Source organism: Pongo pygmaeus, chromosome 10 (assembly GCF_028885625.2).
Source record: "Pongo pygmaeus isolate AG05252 chromosome 10, NHGRI_mPonPyg2-v2.0_pri, whole genome shotgun sequence".
Lineage (NCBI taxonomy): Eukaryota > Metazoa > Chordata > Mammalia > Primates > Hominidae > Pongo > Pongo pygmaeus.
This window is the reverse complement of record NC_072383.2, coordinates 60,606,044-60,627,201: the sequence shown is the minus strand read 5'-3', so window position 1 is coordinate 60,627,201 and position 21,158 is coordinate 60,606,044. Positions and strand designations below refer to the sequence as shown.

The window sequence follows — 21,158 nt, the reverse complement described above, 5'->3', positions numbered from 1 at the left end:
GTAGGTCCAAGCCTGACATTTCTATGCAAAGATGGAAAGGAGGGGCAGCCTCTGTCCCAACAGATATTCACTTGCCTCTCATTGGCCAGAACTGTGTTACATGACCTTCTAGCTGCAAGGGAGTTTGGAAGAGCAAGAGTTTTAACTCTCCCAATTTCGATAGTAGAAGGAAATCAGGAAGGCATAAGTCAGGAACCAATAGCATTTACTACAATGTGTAATTAAGATTTTTTGTTTCTTTTTTTTTTTTTTTTTTTGAGATGGAGTCTCACTCTCTTGCCCAGGCTGGAGTGCAGTGGTGCAATGTTGACTCACTGCACCCTCCACCTCCCAGATTCAAGTGATTCTCCTGCCTCAGCCTCCCAAGTAGCTGGGATTACAGGTGGGCACCACCATGCCTGGCTAATTTTTGTATTTTTAGTGGAGAGAGTGTTTCACCATGTTGGCCAGGCTGGTCTTGAACTCCTGATCTATAGTGATCCACCTGCCTCGGCCTCCCAAAGTGCTGGGATTACAGGCGTCAGCCACTGCAGCTTGCCTGTAATTAAGTATTAAAATAATTCCTTGGACTGGAAATGCTCAGAACATTTAGCCATAACTCTATTTGCATGTACTTCCCAAGAGCAGGTGCTGTTTTAACAAAGACTATTTTGGTCAGAGGAAACAGAAACTTACTAGAGCTAACTCAAAAAGAAAAAAAAAGAATGTGTTTAATAACACTGCAAGAAGGCCGGCTATGGTGGCTCATACCTGTAATCCCAGCACTTTGGGTGGCTAAGGCAGGAGGATTGCTTGAGACCAGCATGGGCAACATAGCAGGACCCTTGTTCCTACAAAAAGTAAAAAATTAGTTGGATGTGCTGGCACATGCCTGCCCCAGCTACTCAGAAGGCTGAGGTGAGAGGATTGCTTGAGCCCAGGAGCTCGAAGTTGCAGTGAGCCATGATTGTGCCATGACACTCCAGCCTGGGCGGCAGAGTGAGACACTGACTCAAAAAAACAATACTAATAATATTAGAAGAGATATTTATGGTGTCCATGAGCAGAACGATTGAACAGCCAGGCTTTATGGGAGAGTGGTTTTGAAATCAAGGCAGCCCTGCAAAGCCCCCACAGCAGAAAGCTCTCAGCCCTCACATATGGAGTTCTGCCACTGATGTGGCCAACCACATGTTTATGGCTCAGCTACCAATCAGCCCAGTTTCTCACTCTCCCAATTCCACATTTCCAGAGAGGAGTCTGGTTGGCCCAGTTCACCTTTTATATCCGACCAAAGTGACTTCCCAGCCTGTGTATTTGTCTCTTCAGATTGTATGTCCACTTCAGTACCCTTTATGGGCACAAACTGTCACCTAGACCCACCACTTTGGCAGAGTTGTGAGCAGGGAGTGGTTTCCTTAGGGTTTTTTAGAGCTGGGCTGACATCCATAGTACATGTAGATAAAAGGGACTAAGAAGCCACTGAAAGAGAAAACTCTAGTAAAGGCTGGGCATGGAAGATACACACATTTCCTGGTATCACCCAGGATTTCAAGTGAGGTCAGCTCGGTAGAAATAATAATTACCATTTGTCAAAATTCTGCAAGTGTTCTCTCTTGAGTCCTCATAGCAATTCTGCATAATGAAGACCATGACTACATTAGGTGTCCAAAGTCCCCCCTAGAAGCTGGTGGATTCCTGGCCAACATCAGGGTCCGTGAATTACTGCTAAAACTACTTCTCACCAGAGAAGAGCAATAAATGTCGGACCTCCAACTCTCTTTTTGAATGCCACTAAGCACAGGGCTTATAACTGGACTCATGGACTTTTCTATTTTCCCCCTTACAAGAGAGGCGTTTGTCAGATAACTTAAATGTTGCCTTCACCTTTCTACTTTCCAAAAAGCATCCGTAAAGGTCTTGATTTTGCTCCTTAAAGCAAAGTAAAAACCTCCTTCTCCACCTCCCTTTCTCACATATACTTTTTATATAAAATGAGAAGCAGCAGCTCCACTTGGCTTGAAGGAGAGTGCTCTCTATGCATTAGATTTTAGATCTTCCAATCTCTCTGCTACTGCAGATCTCAGGAAGGGACTGTAGGTTTAAAACTTGGGCCTGCATGGAAGACTCCCTGAGAACTCAGTAAGAATCCCAGGCGGTTGGTGAGAAACCTTATGTCACCTCGCTGAATGATACTGGTTTGTAGAGCACTGAGTTGGTCACTTCAGCATTCGTGGGAGTGGAAAGGATTTAGAAGGAGACTGTCAACCTCTGCAAAAATTTAAATGCTCTTAGAAAAGTTCTAGAGTTGAATAAAGTATGGCAGTTTCAATAATAATAAAACTTATTGTTATTAACTACTTAGTCTGGGTGAGACAACTTACCAAGTTGATTTTTAATTGACAAATAATTATGTATATTGATGGGATATAGTGTAATGTTTTGATATATGTTTGCATTATGGAATGACTAAACTAAGCTAATTAACATATTCGTCACTTCATGTACTCATCATTTTTTGTGGTGAGAACTTTTAAAATCTACTCTTAACAATTTAAAAATATACATTAACTGTGGTCATGATGCCGTGCAATAGATCTCTAAAACTTATTCCTCCTCTTTAACTGAAACTTGGTATCCGTTGACCAACACCTCCCTATCGCCATGCAACAAATTAAGGTTTTTACAGGACACATCTCATTTAATCTTCACAACAACGCTGTGAGGTAAGTATAGTTATTATGCCCACTTTACAGATCGGGAAATTGGAACCAAGGAAAGTAAAATAACCCCCAAAGTTATACAGTTAATAAGTAGCAAGCTGGTACTTGTACCCAGGCCTATTTAATTAGATCAGGGTCTGTAGGGGAGAGAAGCCAAATTCAAGGAAATTTATTTGGTCAGTGTTTAGGGACCTACCAAGTACTGGTTCAAGGGGCTCTGATGAAGGCGCATTTGTCTTAAACCTAAGAGAGCAACTTTGTCTTGGGACCTTGGGGGCCAGAGTTTCCCAGAGAAATACTATTGGCCTCAGATTGAAGTTGTGGAAAATGATGGTATAGTAGAAAGGGTAATTGGGAAAGACAGTAATGGCCTTTGTTGTGTGCAAACCCAGACCAGACAGAATGGTGCAAAGTAACACTGTGCACCTATAATTTAGCTTAATGGGTATGTAGTGCATCTAAGATTCTCTTGCACAAGATTAAAATTGTTGTACATGTTAAATGTTTCCAGATGGAGAGGCCTCCACCACAGCCAGGAAGGGGTGGCGGGAGGGTGGAACTGTTAGAAGGGAAGCGGAAGAGCAGCTTGAATTGGCTACTATGGAGGAGAGCACAAGAAAAAAAAATAGGTACAAGGAACCCCCTGTCCACAATTTTTGGAGCAGGAACCCCCTTTCCCTGGGTGGTAGTGATAAAAGCATTCCCGTGAGAAGTGGCCTCTGTTGGGAGCCTAGAAAGCTCGATTAACGTACTGAAACCACCTAAGGAAGAATAACTGACCCACTTCCTCTCTCATTCTCCCATCCCGAGCCCGCCTTCTTTCTCTGACTCCCTAAGAACATTCCCCTGCTATGTTCTGTCTTTGCCAGGCATGGATCTTTATTTCACATTTGGGTTCTAAATTTCAAACCCAGCTCAGTCTGGTAGTTTTAACAGTTGTGGGGGGCTGGGGGTGGAATGTGTTTGAATTCTGAGAAAAAGGGCTCAAAAATCTTCTTGGAAATCAGCATTGTTCCCATTCATCATTGTGGCTCATAATTCGATTTGATGAGTTAAATATAAATAAATCAAAAACATGTGGATCAAATTTATGTTTAAAAAAAAAAACTCGCAGGGGTTTAAAAATTAGTGAAGGGTTTCTAGCCAAACACATTTTCAGTTTCGCTGAACACAAGGCGCTGGAAAAATCTCGAGTTTGCCAAACCCAAAGAGCAGCCGCCAGGTTTGCTGAGCTTCTCTCAAACCTTCCCCAGTCTAAGGCAGGGATTTCTGGCCAAGAACTGAATTCCAAGAGAGGCCCTCACCACCAGTCGAGCACAGGCCTGTTCTCTGGAGGTGTGGGTTGAGTGTAGGGGATGTTTTGACTCCCCTCTAGCCTACAGTACCTGGATTTTTCTGCCTAACAGCATAGGGTGCAGCCTCTCCCCCAGCATAAGGAAAACTTTCCCAGCCAGGTCCCCCATCCTCTTGCTTAGTGAAGTTCGCCGTTAAACTTTTTTATACTGTCCTGACAGAGTTCAGTGGAGAAGGAAAGGATTTGTTAACTCAAATGCACTGGAGCCCAGGCTCTCCTCACATTCTTCTTTCTCAGCAATTCTCTCACTCCCAGTCCAGCACACATCTCCTGTTCTGTAACTCAGACAGCCCAGCACAGGCCGGCAGCCCAAACCTCCAGATGTTCTCTGTGCCACGCCCCTTCTTGGCCAGCGACAGGCCGTCCGTAGAGCTAGGATTCTTCTTAATTTCACCCTTCTTTCCAGCCTCCACTCAAAGACTGTGCTGTTGCCTTTAGCCCCATTTTGGGCTCTTGGAGAAACAAGGCCTTCTCTATTTGGGGCCAGTTTGCGGAGCCAGCTCCCTCCTCAACTCAGCAAGCCCCCTTCCCGCCCCTGCTAGACTGAACCACAGGGGCCCAATTTTATTTCTGCTTCATTTTTCCTTTCCTTGGTTATCAAAATTCCTATCAACTATTTTTTATAACTCCAGATCACTTATTTAGCTCACTCTCAATTTTCTAAAATCTAGATTTTCTTTCTCTTTTATCTGTAACAGCCTTCTTTAAAAGAACAAAGACCTTAGACTGTAGTATCTGAATTCCAACCCAGCACCAGTGTTACCAGAGGACTGCACAAGCAATCACAGCCTGTCTGTCCTCTTCCTTAAGGTGGGGTAAAAATCCCTATGTTGACAAGTTGTTAGGAAAAGCAAATGAGAACATCAGTGAAATTGCCTGGCACAAGATGTGGTACGTGGTCAGAGATAGTAAATATTAGTCTTCCTTCCCCACCGGCTTCTGGAAGTCTTCACACTTAAAGATTCCTTGTGTTCACTTTCATATTAATAGAGAATGGGCCAGGCACAATGGATCACACCTGTAATCCCAGCACTTTGGGAGGCCAAGGCGAGAGGATCATTTGAACCCAGGAGTTCAAGACCAGCCTGGGCAACATGGAGAAAACCTTGTCTCTACAAAAATAATAACAATAATAATAAATAAATAATAAATTCTCCCAAATGTAGTATCTATAAATAATAAATTTATAAATAATAAATTAGTGGTACCTGCCTGTAGTCTTAGCTACTGGGGATACTGAGGTGGGAGGATCGCTTGAGCCTGGAAGGTCGAGGCTGCAGTGAGCCATGATTGTGCCACTGCACCCCAGCCTGGGCGACAGAGAAAGACCCTGTTTCCTACCACCCCTCCCCAAGAAAAAGAGAGAGAATGAAGGCCAGGCACAGTGACTCACGCTTATCATCTCAATGCTTTGGGAGGCTGAAGTGGGAAGATCACCTGAGCCTAGGAGTTCAAGACCAGCTTGGACAATATAATGAAACCCTGTCTCTATAAAAAGTTTAAAAATTATCAGGGCATAGTGGTGCACACCTGTAATCTCAGCTACTCGGGAGACTAAGGCCAGAGAATCACTTGAGCCCAGGAGTTCAAAGCTGCCTTGAGCTATGATCACACCACTGCTCTCGAGCCTTGGTGACAGAGTGAGACCTTGTCTCTTAGAATTCCTACTTTTTTTGGGATTCCCCCATTTTCTCCCATGAAAACATGAATAATATTTAACATGTTTACATCTTAACATTTATAGTCTTCTGATTCTGGGTGACTTTTTGTGCCCAAGCCAAAATCCCATTTGGAGAAAGAACATATTTTGTTGTATTTTGTGCTTTCTACAGTCTGGCCCATTCATAAGAAACAACATTGGTGCATACTGACATGGGAAAATGGCTGTGCCATCTGAAGTGAAGCAGAACATGATTGTTCATACGAAGAGTGTGATGATATGCAGAAAAAAGCGTATATGCATAGCCTAAAGTCTTGAAGTTTTAAAAAATGATAACAGTAATTCTGTTTGGAAGAGGAAGAAAAATTTGTTTTAAAGAATTCCCTGGACCCCTCAAAAAAACCTGGAGGCTGTATAATATGGTGGTTAAAAAACTTAGACTGGTAATCAATCTTGACTTCAAGCTCTATCGCCACACTTACTAAGTGACCTTCAAGAAGTACTTCCCTGGATCTCAGCTTCCTGTTTGGTGAAAAAGAGGACAATAGAGTTGTTATACTAAGGAAACCAAGGAAAAAACTAAATGACATATGAAGTACTTAGCACAAAACCTGGCATAATTAATATTAGTTCCTAGCTCCTCTTCCTACTCCATTACAGCCACAAAATTTCACTGGTTCTTTCCATAGGTATCATGAGTCCGGTGGTGTTTACTGAGTAGAGCATTGGGGAACATATCTTCAAGGAATTCAAATCTGTGGCTAGTTAGATGGTTAGACTAGCCAAAGAACAGTGAGCCATAAAGCATGTGTTTCTTGCTTTCTAAGGGACTAGGGGATTTGGATATAGGAGGGAGAACTATATAATCTAAAGAAGAAGAGATAGGACAATTTTTTTAGAAAAGAAAGGAAGAAATCGTCTAGTGTGAAATAAAATTTGCCTTATGGGGTCATTTGAGTTTGAAAGATTAGCTTGGAGGGCTGTTAGCTCTAATAAAGCTAATTACCCCAGAGGTCCTTGAACTGGACCTAAGGCAGTAGACAAGGTCTTCAACAAGAGGAGTATCTTAGCCGTAACCACGGGAGATGGGGGAGCTGCAGACAGGGCAGTCATTGCAGGACTGAGACTGTGGCAGTGAGGAGCTGAACTGGGGAAGGGACCGTGGAAACTAAAAGGTGGCATAATGAGGCAGACTGGATTTAGAGGATGAAGCCAAGTAAAATTTAAAAAACAAGACTTTGCTTTCCAACGTATGTGAAAGGAAGAATGGTGGTACTTGTTGAGGTCTAAAGAGGAAAAAATATGCCTTTTTTGCTGTAAGTTTTCTGAACCAATTAAAAAAATAGACACTGGAGTCTGAGGTCAAAATAACTTTATAACTAATAGCTAGTATAAAGTTAGATTGGTTTGGTTAAAATGGTTTGGATTTGAGACCAAAATGGAGTTCTCATTCCTCTCCCCTAGCCCCCAAATCAAACCCATGGAACAGCTGTGGGCTCTCATCTCCCAATCCCAGAGCGGGAGGGTCTTCCTAGTATTTACCTGCTGGAGGACAGGAGCAGAGGGAACAAGCACCACTTACAGACAAATAGGGACCAGAGAAATAACTCTAGGGAGTTCAATGTCCCATGTTTCATCTTTCTAGTCTTATTGGGATAGAGGGCATACAAGAGTTATATCCCAACACAATTCCTCTGTGCCTTTTTTGATTACAAAACAAACCTCCTCCAAAACTTAGAGGCTTTGCAGAACAATTTCTGATTCTCTTTCATAGTTCTGTTGGTTGACTAGGTTCAGCTGGGTGGCTCTCCCTTAGGACCTCTCACATGGCCAAAGTCAGATGTGAGTTGGGGCTGAGGTCATCTGAAGGCCTGTCTGGGCTGGAAGTCCAAGATGGCTTTCTCACATGTTAATGTTGGCTGTCAACTGGGAGTTTAGCTGAGGCAGCAATACATGCCTCTCCAGGTGGTTTTGACTTCCCAGAGTACGGCAGCTGGATTCTGAGAGGAAATATTATAAGAGTGGGTGGTTCAAGAATCCCGGATAGGCATGGTGGCACGTAGCTATAGTTCCAGCTACTCGGAGGCTGAGGTAGGAAGATTGCCTGAGCCCAGGAGCTCAAGGCCAGCCTGAGCAACTTAGTGATACCCCATCTTGAAAGAAAGAAAGGAAGAAAGAAAGAAACAGAAAGAAAGAGAGAGAGAGAAGGCAAGAGAGAGAGAGGAAGGAAGTAAAGGAAGGAAGGGGGGAGGGGAGGGGAAAAGAGGAAAGAGGGAAAGAGAAAGAGAGAGAGAGAGAAAGGGAGAAAGAGAGAAAGGGAGAAATGAAAATAGTCCCAGGCAGAATCAGCAAGGCTTCTTAAAACCTAGCCTAAGAAGTCCCAGAACATCATCACTGTCACATTCTGTTGGTCAAGGAAATCTCTAAGGCCAGTCCATGTTTGAAGATAGGGGAATTGGATCCACCTCTTGATGTGAAGAAGAATGCTAGGGGAATTGGATCCACCTCTTGATGTGAAGAATAATGCTTGTACAGGGAGGGAAGGAATTGATGGCAGTCATCCTGGAGACAGACACTCTATCACAGCCTTCCTGTAGAATTGCCCTCCCTGCTGTGCAATCTTGAGAGTGAAAGTAATAATCATCTGTCTTTCCAGGACTAAGTAATATAAGTTGATGAGTTAGCTGTTTAGCTAATTAAGAAAGGAAATCTAGTTTGCAGTGTAAAGGCAGATTTACAAAGAAGCCAATTAAACTTAAGTATTGGGGACCTTCGCTCAGATCAGACCCTGTGAGTTCTGATTGTTGCCGGAAAATGTAGACAGGCTGTTCCAGATGAAGAGGAGAAGCCAGGTTGCAATCAGGAAACATTTATGTAAACATTTCTCAAAGGAAAGGGACCTCAGCTTCCAGGGTTCCAGTAATATGTTGTAATTTTTTTCTCATTAATAAACATTCACATTAGTATCTAAATTTGTATTCATAATTACTTTTGCATTCTTAAGGAGAGCCCCCAAAATTTCATAAACCTCAGACCTCACAAAACATGTATCCCCCTGCAAAAAGGGAAAATGAGGAGTTCTAAGGATACTTTGTTAGGCTAAAGCATTCATATTTGCCAGCTTTCTTGATCCACTCTCCAGTCCTGCGTATCTGTAATATCTCATACTTTCGTGTTCTCAGTTAGCATGGCACAGCCTTGGGGCCCCCCACCACCACCGCCACCACTTTGAATATCTTTGGGGATGAAATCACATTAAGAATATACAGGTGGCCAGGCATGGTGGCTCACGCCTGTAATCCCAGCACTTTGGGAGGCTGAGGCGGGCAGATTACGAGGTCAAGAGATCAAGACCATCCTGGCCAACATGGTGAAACCCCGTCTTTACTAAAAATACAAAAATTAGCTGGGCATGGTGGCGCGTGCCTGTAGTCCCAGCTACTCGGGAGGCTGAGGCAGGAGAATCACTTGAACCCAGGAGGCACAGGTTGCAGTGAGCCGAGATCTCGCCACTGCATTCCAGCCTGGCGACAGAACGAGACTCCATCTCAAAAAACAAAGAGTATACGGGCTGGGTGTGCTAGCTGCTGCCTGTAATCACAGAACTTTGGGAGGCTGAGGCAGGCAGATCACTTGAGGCCAGGAGTTCAAGACCAGCCTGGCCAACATGGTGAAACCCTGTCTCTACTAAAAATACAAAAATTAGGCATGGTGGTGCATGCCTATAATCCCAGCTGCTTGGGAGGCTAAGGCACGAGAATCACTTGAACCCAGGAGGCAGAGGCTGCAGTGAGCTGAGATCACGCCATTGCACTACAGCCTGAGTAACAGAGTAAGACTCTGTCTCAAAAAGGAAAAAAAAACAAGTATGCAGAAGCTACTTTCTTTGATTCTGGTATATTCTCACCTTACATGGGAGAGACTTCATGATGTGGCCTGTCCATCTCCATCTCTAACTCTCAGGTCTGGCTATAAAAATCAGTTGTATGCATCTGTGTGTCATTTACATGGCTTGTTCTCATTTGGCCAATGACTTGAGATTTGCCAACCAGCTATTTGAATAAAAGAGATTTACTCTGACACACACCAAAAAACTAACTTAGCAACTCACAATAATTCATGGTCACACAACAGAAACCAACCTATATGTGTCAAACATTTCCTCTCATTGGAAATTGTTGCCCTCTGATCCCCTCTCCTGAAAAATAATAATTTCATTTGGATGTTTCAGTTAAATATGCTATATCTTTTTTATATTTATTGCATTAATGCATATAATAATGTTTAGAAGCTGGTTTCAAAAATGCAAATCCTGGGCGTGGTGACTCATGCCTGTAATTCTAGCACTTTGGGAGACCAAGGCAGGAGGTTGGCTTGAGCTCAGGAGTTTGAGGCCAGCATAGGCAACATAGTGAGACCCTATCTCTAAAAACAACACAAAACTTAGCCAGGCATGGTAGTGTGCACCTACAGGTATCAGCTACTTGGGAGGCTGACGTGGGAGGATCGATTGCTTGAGCCTGGGAGGTGAAGGCTGTGGTGAGAAATTTCACCAGTGCACTACAGCCTGGGCAACAGAGCAAGACCCTGTCTTTGAAAAAGAAAAAATGCAAATCCCTGGAATCCACTTCCTGAAAATCTGAATCACTAGATCTAGGATGAGTTCTAAACATTTTTACATTTTGGATAATTCTGAAGTAAGTGATCCAAAGACCACTGTTTGAGAAACAGATAACGTCACAGGATCCTTAGCGTGTTGCTTCACCAGCCGGAAACCACTGTGGCTGGTGGCGTCTTTGCCCAAGTTTTGCTCGGGCCCGCTGGGCCTGTTCTACCCACTCAGACTGGCAGGCTGCACTCAGCTTTTGCTACCTGCCCAGACCCCATGCCTGCCAAGAGTGAGCCAGGCACAGAGCAGTGAGGGGTGTGTGAGCGAGTAAACAAGTATGGAGTTCGGCCACTACACACATCCAGACATACCACCTGTGGCACCCCAGCACAGACGCCAGCTCCGTGCCACAGCTGAACCAGGCATACCACAAGAGGCTTCCACTGTGGGCACTGGGGAACATGGTGGTGCCTGAAAGCTTGGAGGCACCAGGAACTATAGAGCCCCAAAGAGGGCATCACAGCCCTGGCTCGGGGAACTCCTAAGTCTGAGTTCCCCGAAGGGCCATGGCTCTTTCCTCCTCTCTTCTCTCCTCCTCATTGCCTGCAGTGTGGCAAGAGGGAGGCGTGTTTCAGCCCTGTTTGTGTTACAACTCTTTCAGTCCCGCCATTCAGTGGGTCCTGAGTTCTTGTCCCACATCCAGGAAGAATGAGGTACATGGGCAACTGGAGGGTGAGCAAGGTGAAGAGGTGCTTTATTGAGTGATAGTACAGCACTCAGGAGACCTGAAGTGGGTAGCTTCTTTCCACAGGCAGGTCATCCTGATAAGTGCAGCCCTCAGTGGAGAGGAGACCCAGAATGGGTAGCTTCTATCTGCAGGCAGGTTGTCCCATTGTCTCTGTGAGTCTGGCTGAGTCTGGGGTTTTTACAGGCTTCAGAAGGGAGGAAGTGCATGCTGATTGGTTCATGGGTGGCCATGAGTGGGCCAGAAAAGCACCATAAGCTCTCACTCCAGGCCGTGGACTCAACCTGGAACTGACAGCCTGGCTCCCATGCTTCAAGTCATCCCTGGCTTGAAGGTGCTGCTTTACCGGGGACCTGCCCCTTTCACCCCAGGAACCTGTGTGCTTCCTGCTGCCATCAACATGTCATCCACGACACCCTGGCTGTCTGCATCAAGAGGTGTCTGCAGGCCCACCTTGAGCCACCTTCAGCCCTTCCCCTCGGCCTCCCTCCCATGCTCGGTGGCAACCAAAGTCCAGAGGTGGCTGAGATGGCAGGGAGCTGGCATGTCAGTGCTGCCCCAAGCCCCCACACACCCGGCCGGGTCACAACAGTGACCAGACTCAGCAACAACTTTGCTCCACACTGGAGTAGGCACTGGTTGCTGAGAGAGGCCAGGCAGCAGGAACAGACACTTCCAAGCCTGCAGGGGCAGGGGGACTTCCAAGGCACCCAACAGCATAGGGATGCCTGGGTCTGCAGCCATGGTTGGGTGGCTGCAACTGCACCCAGGAGGACAGGGCTCCTGTCCCACCAGCTTGGGAGCTCCCACCTGTTTCCAGCTCCCACCAGCTCCATGGAGCACACAACCCTGGCTGTGCCACCCCTGCTACAGCCAGCATCTTTGCAGCAGCTGCTCCAGACAGGCTGCTACTGCCATCAATAAGCTGTTCTTCACTGTGCTGCAGGAACTTGCTTTACAATCCTAAAATGGGTTTGCGATGCATCCATATTGTAGTCCCAGATTGTGTGAAGCAGCACCTTCAAGCCAGGGATGACTTGAAGCATGGAAGCCAGGCTGTCAGTTCCAGGTGGAGTCCACGGCCTGGAGTGAGAGCTTATGGTGCTTTTCTGGCCCACTCATGGCCACCCATGAACCAATCAGCGTGCACTTCCTCCCTTCTGAAGCCTGTAAAAACCCCAGACTCACAATGCATGTGGCTCGTGCCAGGCTGGTGGGTTAAGGATATGATATACCTCATTCTGCACTTGAACAGCTATGTCCTGGGCTTCTTGCTACCAGAACAACTGCAATCAGTGGGATTGACTTTGTCACACAGCAAATATCCCACAGTTTACCCGTGGTGATTGTATCTCCCCTTCTAAGGCAGCATGCATAATAGCTTGCTCACTTGCTCTTGAGATCTCTGAAAACCTGCTGTGGTGAAGAGTCCTGTGAAGTAGTGACACTGATTCTTTCAGTCCCAATGGCCAGAAGTAGCAGTCATTTTATTAATTGTCAGGTGACCATCTTAACCCCTCAATCAGGAATTTTCAAGAATCAAAGGGGACACTATTAGTAATTATGCTGGAAAAACAGGCACAAATCAAAACTATTAGAGTAAACAGGGATGTATGGTTGCTCTCTGCCTCACCTGCCTTCTGGGTGGACTTGAGACAACTCGGTTCATGTGTTCTGCACCCTCACGTTTGCATTCACAGGCTGGGATTTCTTCGGTTGCTTATCTTTTTAAATGGGCATTTTTTGTGAAGATAGACTTATTCCTCAAATAATTATTGAGCTATGTTGAAGCCCATTCATTCACTAATTCATTCAATGGTCCTTTGGATTTAGTGGTGAACAAACCATTGGAAACCCAGAGAATTGTAACGTGCCAGGCCTTGTGTGTAGAAAATGGAATGTTCATGCAATAGCAGCTAGGCATTGGTTATACCTTCAGGCTCTCTGCACAATACCTCATATTTTAGCTGGTTTAGAAAGAAACTTTTTGAGCTATTATATCATATCTACCCTCCAAAGTCAAATGTTTGGTCTGTAGACTCCAAAAAACAAACTGTCAAGAATATCTATGGCATATTTCAAGTATAAATTTATACCTGCAGCCAAAACAGCTCCTTTTGCATAGTATGAGCAGCCACCATATTTGTAACACTTCAGTGTCACTGGATTCACTTGCAGCCTGATGTTCTGAAGTCCTGTGGTCAGTCACATCAAGGCCTGATGCTGTAAGGAGAGTCAGAGGATGTTGGAGCCATGAGCAGCCCCAGTGGCCACCTAGGCCTAACCTCTCATTTCACAAACAGAGACAGGGGAGATTTGAGAAATCCAGCCTCACCCTCCCCACTCCCCAGGGGACATCCAGTACTATAGCCAACCCAAGCGAGGTAAAGCTGCCCAAACACACCAGCCCTTTCTCACATCCCCAGGCTTTGGCCCCTGCAGCTTCCTCTTCGTGTAAGGTGTACGATGTCCAGCTCGCCCATCCAAGGAATCGGTACCCCTCTTACCTTCAGTATTCCCAGCAGATGGTCTGTAAGCTTTGAAACTGAATGAATAAAGTGATTTTCCCTAATAACAGAGGTGGGTTTCAAACCCAAGTCTTCTGCCACCAAATTCAGTGTTTTGTGTCATGACATCGAGTAAAGTAGATAGAGTACTACAGAGAATTTGGGTGTAGTCTTGGTGGCCTGCTGGAATGCCAATCTTGAAATGATCTACTTGGTTTATAGGGCTGCAGGAAGTGTGTTGGTGTTCTATTTTCTTGTTGTGTCATATTCAAATCTCTATAGGTTGAGCTGTTGGGTTGGACACATGAAGTAGAGGGGACAAGATTTCATCTCTTTATTTCCCACCAACTATTGACAGCCTTTACCTTGGGAACCACCTTGGCTCTTTCTGCCAGGAAACACTATTGAGAGCTCCAGTCACTGCTATTTTAAATGAGACTTTGGGACTAGAATCCCAGTTCCCCTGAGCCCACTCTTAATCCTTTCCTTCTACCAACTAGACGATACTCAGATGTGGTTGCCCTGAGATCAGTGCCATAAAAGAATTAAAATTGGCAGTTCCCTTCCACATTATTTGATCTTAATTACAGCTTTGTGAGAGAAGTAGAGCAGTTGCTATAATATTTCCTTTTTCTTGTGTTTTTCAGTTTTTAAAAAATGATTTCAGAGATAGGAAAATTGAGCCCTAGGCCAGGTGCAGTGGTGTGTATGTGCAATTCCAGCATTTTGGACAGCCAAGGTGGGCAGATCTCTTGAGCTCAGGAGTTTGAGACCAACCTGAGAAACATGATGAAACTCGTCTCTACAAAAAGTAAAAAAGTATAGGTGGTGTGCGCCTACAGTCCCAGCTACTTGGGAGGCTGAGATGGGAGGGTTGCTTGAGTGTGGGAGGTTGAGGCTGCAGTGAACCAGAATTGTGCCACAGCACTCCAGCCTGGGCGACACAGCAAGACCCTGTCTCAAAAAAAAAAAAAAAAAAAGAGTGGCTCTTCTCAAGTCACAAAGCTTGTTAGAAGCAGAGACCCGAAGCAAGGCATCTGATAACAAGGGCAAGCCTCTTTCTCTTCCGCAAAGCCAGTCCTGAGCTGCAGGAGCTCATTGTCCTACATTGAGGACTTAAAAGGGAAAAACCAGTTTGGAGAATCTGCTGAACTGATCAAGACATAAAAGCTGTGAGGGCATCCTAGAGAAGCGGCAGAGATTTGGCAAATGGAAGAATTGATGGATTCTTTTTAAAAGTAGCTTTAAGAAGCCAGAGTCAGCTTATAATGGTATGAGCCCTCCTAACATGCCACCGAAATATCATCAGTAATAAGGCAAAGATGGGAGCAAGTATTCCACAAACGCTGAAACAGCAGCCTGCAGCCGAGCACTAAGTGGAGGTGCTGTATTAAAGAATTGCTTGTCACAGGCTCCTGTGTAAAATAAGTGCCCAATGTTGACATTAAGGACATCTCTAAGTGCTCTGAAGCCGAGGGCTCTGTGAGAGCAGTCAGCACTTGGCTCATTCAGAGCACATTAGTCAAGGTTCTTGTTTGCCCCCAGACTTATTCCTGCTACCCCACACTGAATGTTTATTGGCAGCTCCACCGAAAACAAAGGAAGAAAAGGAAAGAGTTTGCCACTTCTGTTATATATCAGCACATTACATTTTTTTGACGATTTGGAAGTGTCTCAGTTAACAAACTAAATCTGTTTGATCACCGTGAAATGAGGGGGTCTTCTGAAAGTATCTTGTATGTTTAATTTGTTTCTTCCTCTCTCCTTCCCCTGTTTATGCTTTGCCTCAGCAAGTATGTCCTGAAGACCTGCTGTGGTTTACACTATAGAAGATGCTGCTAGACCCACAGAGGAAATACAAATTGGGATTTCTGGGCCTTCAGAAGTTGAATTTTGGTGGGACAATAAGATGACTAATCCCCTGGGTGCTCATTGTAAGCTGGACAGGGGTAAATACCCAATAAGGAAATGCTTTCTTCGGTTGTGAATTGAGTGCTAGGCACAGTGCTCTGTTCTGGGTACAAAAACAGATAGGATAAGATGGACCTTATCCCTAAAGGAGTTGATCATCTGTTACAGTTTTTCAAGGTGAGATTCCCCCCACCACTTGCATCAGAATTCCCTGGGGTCCTTGTTGAAGTATGCAGCTCAGATCTGTATAATCGGACTCTTACAGGTAGGATCTTTGAATTTTAACTTGGTTAAGGTAGCACTCCAAGTGATTCTAAACACATTTAGGTTTGAGAATATCTCATCTTTTAGAAGAGACAGAAAAGTGGGCCCTGAAAGGCTGATAACAAAGATGCCAGCGGTGTTTCAGGGCCAGCGTGCTGTTTGTCAGTTGCCTGTCTCCTTTGTGGTGATCGGATCATAAGGAAAGCTTCAGAAGCCTCATGAGGGGATGGAACACATTCACTTTTTGTTCTTCACCTGGTTGCTCTCGCAAAAGCAATAGTATTCTGCTGTATTCCAGGTTCAGATTCTGCTGAGACAGAATCAGCCTTGAGAGTTTTCCAGGGTAGATCAGATGCTATGTATCACTCTCTGTACCTAAAGGACAAGGCACAGAGCTTCATCTCTGTGGGACAATCAGTTTCAACGATTATTCATTCCGTGAACCAGGTGTTAAGTTGGGCATTGAAGACGCAAAGAAGAATAAAATAGTCCCAACCCTCATGGTGTTTACAGTCTAGTGTCAGGACAGGGCCATAAATCAATGATTACAGTTTCACACAAAACTGATAGACAAAGGTTTACCCACAGTGAAGCATATAGGCAAATGTTATATTAGTGGGTGTGAAAGGATTGTGCCTGCAGAGGACCGGGGAAAAGAAAGATGGCTTCTCTTTGGTCCTCCTTAGGATTGCTTTGGCAGGAGAGAGTGGCACCCACCTTTCTCAGCACCCCCTTCTTCACCACCAGTCTAACGCTGAGTAACAGGCATCCAAAGGAAGGTTGGGGAGGTGCAAGAAGGGACCCATGGGAAATGGACTCGCTCAGATGGTACCTTCCCAGAGAGGCCCACCGTAACCTCATCTTCTAAAATGACTCTATTGTTCTCCTTACCATGCTGGATTTTTCTTCAGAGCATCTGTCATCTTCTGACATTGTAATTTATTTGGGTGTCTATCTCGTCTACTAGTTTAGAAGTTGTGAGAGGCTTTGTCAGTTTTGTTCACTGTGTCCCCAGTGCCTGGAAAACGAGTTGGCACACAGCAAGTATGCAATAAAAGCGTACTGAAGGTAGCAGAAAGGCAGGTCCACACAGGTCCCATTTTTCAGCTGCTCAGATTATATTGCTCTGAAAAACTGCAAGAATCTCAAGGATTCGTCTGGCTTTTCTCTCCCTTTCTTGGCAGATGGGAACCCAGGAAGGAGCCATTAGAAGGTCTGACCATGTCCCCCAGTCCCACTTCAAAGGCATTTCTGTAGCACACCTGTCCCCTCCAGGGCTGCAAAGACTCTTCCAGATGTCTGAGTCCTGGGGAGCTTCAGAGCCCATTAGTTTGATGTGAGGCTTCCAGGAACGTTAAGAAGCTATTTAAGGAATTGAACAGGGGAACTTTGAGGATGTGAGTATGGTCCGATTGAGTAAGGCCAACAACAGCTTCAGGGAGGGAAGGTCAGGACTCCGGAGCCCAGTGGAATCCTTTGAAGCCTTTGCTGCTGGGAAGGATGAGCACACAGTGGGATGACTTGCACGGCAGTCCAATTCTTCTGAAAACATTTTTGCAAAATGTTCTGCATCACAGGTTAATGTATAAGACACGAGTTGTAAGTGGAAAGTTCGCAAAGATTTTCGGAAATTGGCTAAAGGGCAGGAAACAGGGTGGTTGTAAAAATCTCAAAAGATGTTAATTGGGGAGTGCTTCACAGACCAGGGTTGTGATCAGCTTTTTATTATTTTCATACAAATTACATGAAGAACGGTCTTGAGAAGGATTTTCATGTTGGCTAATTAAACTGCATTAGGGAGCCAAGCATAGAAATGGGAACAGCAGAATTAGGGAAAGATTACATTTATTGATGGAATTGAAGAGTAGCGTTTTATAACGTGTGTATGTATCAACCCACACCCATTCTGTTGGCCAGATTTCCATTTGAGTGTGGACAAGACAACTTCAGCTTGAATAACACAACCTGTCACATTTCTTGGGTCAGCAGGAAGCACTTTAAAGAGGGTTTGGCACCCTACTCATAGGGCAGACTCTGAAATTAAGTGGATGTTATCTGCAGACCTGAACCCTCTCTTTTGAAGAAGCTGCAAGGCAATTGGAATCTCCTGTTTAACTACAAGCATAAGATTGGGACATCCACATCTCACCACCTCTTGTGACTCAATATTGTCTATCATAAGGAGTTCAAATTATCCCAAAAATTTATTGTAGGTATAACCCAATAAGAAGCTAGGAATCGGCCAGGCGCGGTGGCTCATGCCTGTAATCCCAGTACTTTGGGAGGCCGAGGCGGGTGGATCACCTGAGGTCGGGAGTTCGAGACCAGCCTGACCAGCATGGAGAAACCCCGTCTCTACTAAAAATATAAAATTAGCCAGGCGTGGTGGCATGTGCCTGTAATCCCAGCTACTAGGGAGGCTGAAGCAGGAGAATCACTTGAACCTGGGAGGCAGAGGTTGCAGTGAACCGAGATCGTGCCATTGCACTCCAGCCTGGGCAACAAGAGCAAAACTCTGTCTCAAAAAAAAAAAAAAAAAAGCTAAGAATCAATCCCCTAAACACTATTTTTTTTTTTTTAAAGACTGGGTCTCACTGTCACCCAGGCTGGAGTGTAATGGCACAGTCATGGCTCACCACAGCCTCAAACTCCTGGGTTCAAGCAATTCTCCTGCCTCAGCCTCCCAAGTAGCTGGGACCACAGGCACGCACCGATGCCCAGGGTCTCATTGTTTTAATTTTTGTAGAGATAGGATCTCACTATGTTGCCCAGGCTGGTCACAAACTCCTGGCCTCAAGTGATCCCCCTGCCTTGGCCTCCTACTAGCAGTGTCTCTCAAGCAAAGTTATAGTATACTGAAAGTAACAACACAGTGAACCAGTACTTGAAGCTAGGAGCCCAGGGGTGACATTTACAGTCTGTCAGCAGCCCACTCTAAGGAACAGTCTCCACAGTCATCATAAAGTCCACTGAGACGTTGATTCCCTTGTGTACAAATCTGGCCCAGTACAAATCCTCTCTGGCCTTGCTACTCAGGGCCCGGTCTGTGAACCTGCAGCATTGGCATCACCTGGGAGGAAGTTGAACCACAGCTCTCAAGCCCACCCAGAACTGAATTGTAATCTGGATTTTAGCAGGATCCCTAGCTGACTTCTATGCATATTAATATTTGAGAAGCTCTGCTCTAGCACACTAAAGAACCATGGAAAATAAAGCATAGGAGGGTTGCTTGTTTCTGATACAGTGAAAATTGGACCACATTCGTCAGTGACCTGAGGACAGAATTCTGACATTTGGGACTTTCTGGTCTGCTGGAAACTGAAGCTTTCATGTTCTCTTTAATTTGGCTTAAAAGGCTGAGTGCCTTCTCCGGAACATAAGTTTAGCCTTAAGTGAGCATGCCTTTTGGAAAGAAGATGCACGCCAGTGCAGTATACTCCTACGTGTTCCTCCCTTGAGTGCAGCTCATGTGCTGGGCCATTAGCTAATTGTTACCTTCTTGTTCACAGGCCACAAAGGCCTGGCACCTGGTGGCTGCTTTTCATTTGAGCTCATTCACCCGGGGCCCTGTGGGTAGACATTTTGTTTTGTTATGTTCTGCTGCTGGGAATAGACTGTCAGCCCACAGGACCAGCCCCACGCCAGGGCGTCACTAGCCTGGACAAACCTTTCTAAAACATAGGAGGCTTGGCTTTCAAAGACCTAAACAGATTTAGTCTCTAGGCTGAGGTGATATGTCTCTAGATCTGAGGTGACATAACAATGGCTGTGCCATAAGACACGTGCCCTGACCCATTGCTTTCACTCAGACTTGCGTTTAGAAGATACAGGAATGGGCTGGGCATGGGTGGCTCATGCCTGTAACCCCAGCACTTTGGGAGGCTGAGGCGGGCGGATCACTTGAAGCCAGGGGTTCCAGACCAGCTGGGACCCAGCTGGTAAAACCCCATCTCTACTAAAAATACAAAAATTAGCTGGGTGTAGTGGCATGCACCTGTAATCCCAGCTACTTGGGAGGCTGAGACAGGAGAATCACTTGAACCCCAGAGGCGAAGGTTGCAGTGAGCTGAGATCATGCCACTGCACTCCAGCCTGGGCAACACAGTGAAAGACTCCGTCTCAATTAGAAAGAAAGAAAATAGAGTAATAAGGGAGGCTGAAGGAGATTGATTAAATTGACTTGCTTTTGTTCTCAGTTCATGAGATGGTATAGGCAGGGATTGATTCTGCCAAATTAGGAGGGAAGAGCAGTGAAACCCCAAACCCCTCTCCATACCTCCCTATCCCTCCCCACCGACGTTGAAGTAGGATGGACATAGAATTGTGGCCTAGCCCAAGTGAGGCTTGATTTTTCTTCTTACTAGTTTTGCCTAGGCTGCCTCATTCTCTTTCAAGAGCTTAGGTGGGTGTTGAAATATCCAAGTCATTTAAGGTACTAGACATGACGAAAGTAGACATGAGGAAAGACTTAAGTCTGTCAAGCAAAGACATACTTTGGAGGTTCAGAGTGAGCATGTAACTTCTGTGAGCCTCAGTTGGGGCTCCTGAAACATGAAGGTAGTGTCGGAGCCCCATCCTTATGTGAGAGGAGTTGGCTGCTTGGGCCTCAGAGCAGGTAATGCAAGAAAGGTTTCAAGTGAGTGCGGTAAATAGAATGTCTCCTTACTCCTAGACAAATACATGTAGAGCAGCTACTAAGAATCCTGAATTGGTTTTATCTCCCCCACAGACTGAGACCTCCTCTGAAGCAGAAAAATCAGATATTTAACTTTGCATTTATAGCATTTGGCTCAGGGTAGGCCCTTAATAAATGTTTGCTGAATGAATACGCAAAGGAAGACAGCAAACAAGCTCACTGCTTATCTTCTGGCTAGCATAAAATCCACTTATAAATCATCATTCTGACTATACCTCAGGCATTACATTTTCAATTAATTTCTTCTGTGTCAATTACTAAGCCCACCTCTTAGGCTCATTCACAGATGTGTATTAGGCCCCATGTGTCCATATAGCAAGTCTCCAAGGGAGACTATCCCTGGCCACAAAGCTTGCTGTATAATCAAGTACCCTACAATGCAAACCGCTAGGCTGGGCAGGAAAAGGGAAGGGGAATCAGAAGTCAATTTGTTAGGGAGAATAATATGCTTCCAGTTTCTTAAGTGGTAGTATTCTTGTTTTTTTTCAGGTAAGAATCTATGATCTTTCAAAATATGATCATGGATCAGATGATGTGCTGATCTTGGCCACTGATGGACTCTGGGACGTTTTATCAAATGAAGAAGTAGCAGAAGCAATCACTCAGTTTCTTCCTAACTGTGATCCAGATGATCCTCACAGGTTTGTGCATTTCTACAATTGTAGGGTTGTTCCTCAAGCATTCTTCCATGACATGCCTGAAATAAATAA

General features: G+C 45.1%; 1 protein-coding gene across 1 annotated transcript in view; it reads left to right on the top strand.

Annotated features, from left to right (window-relative positions):
• The window catches only part of PPM1H (protein phosphatase, Mg2+/Mn2+ dependent 1H), a 290,291-nt gene that overhangs the window by 245,951 nt on the left and 23,182 nt on the right, over positions 1–21,158 (top strand). The window contains exon 9 of the mRNA XM_054444105.2: positions 20,938–21,089. Coding sequence (XP_054300080.1) covers positions 20,938–21,089 — 152 coding nt within the window. The remainder of the gene's footprint in view (positions 1–20,937; positions 21,090–21,158) is intronic.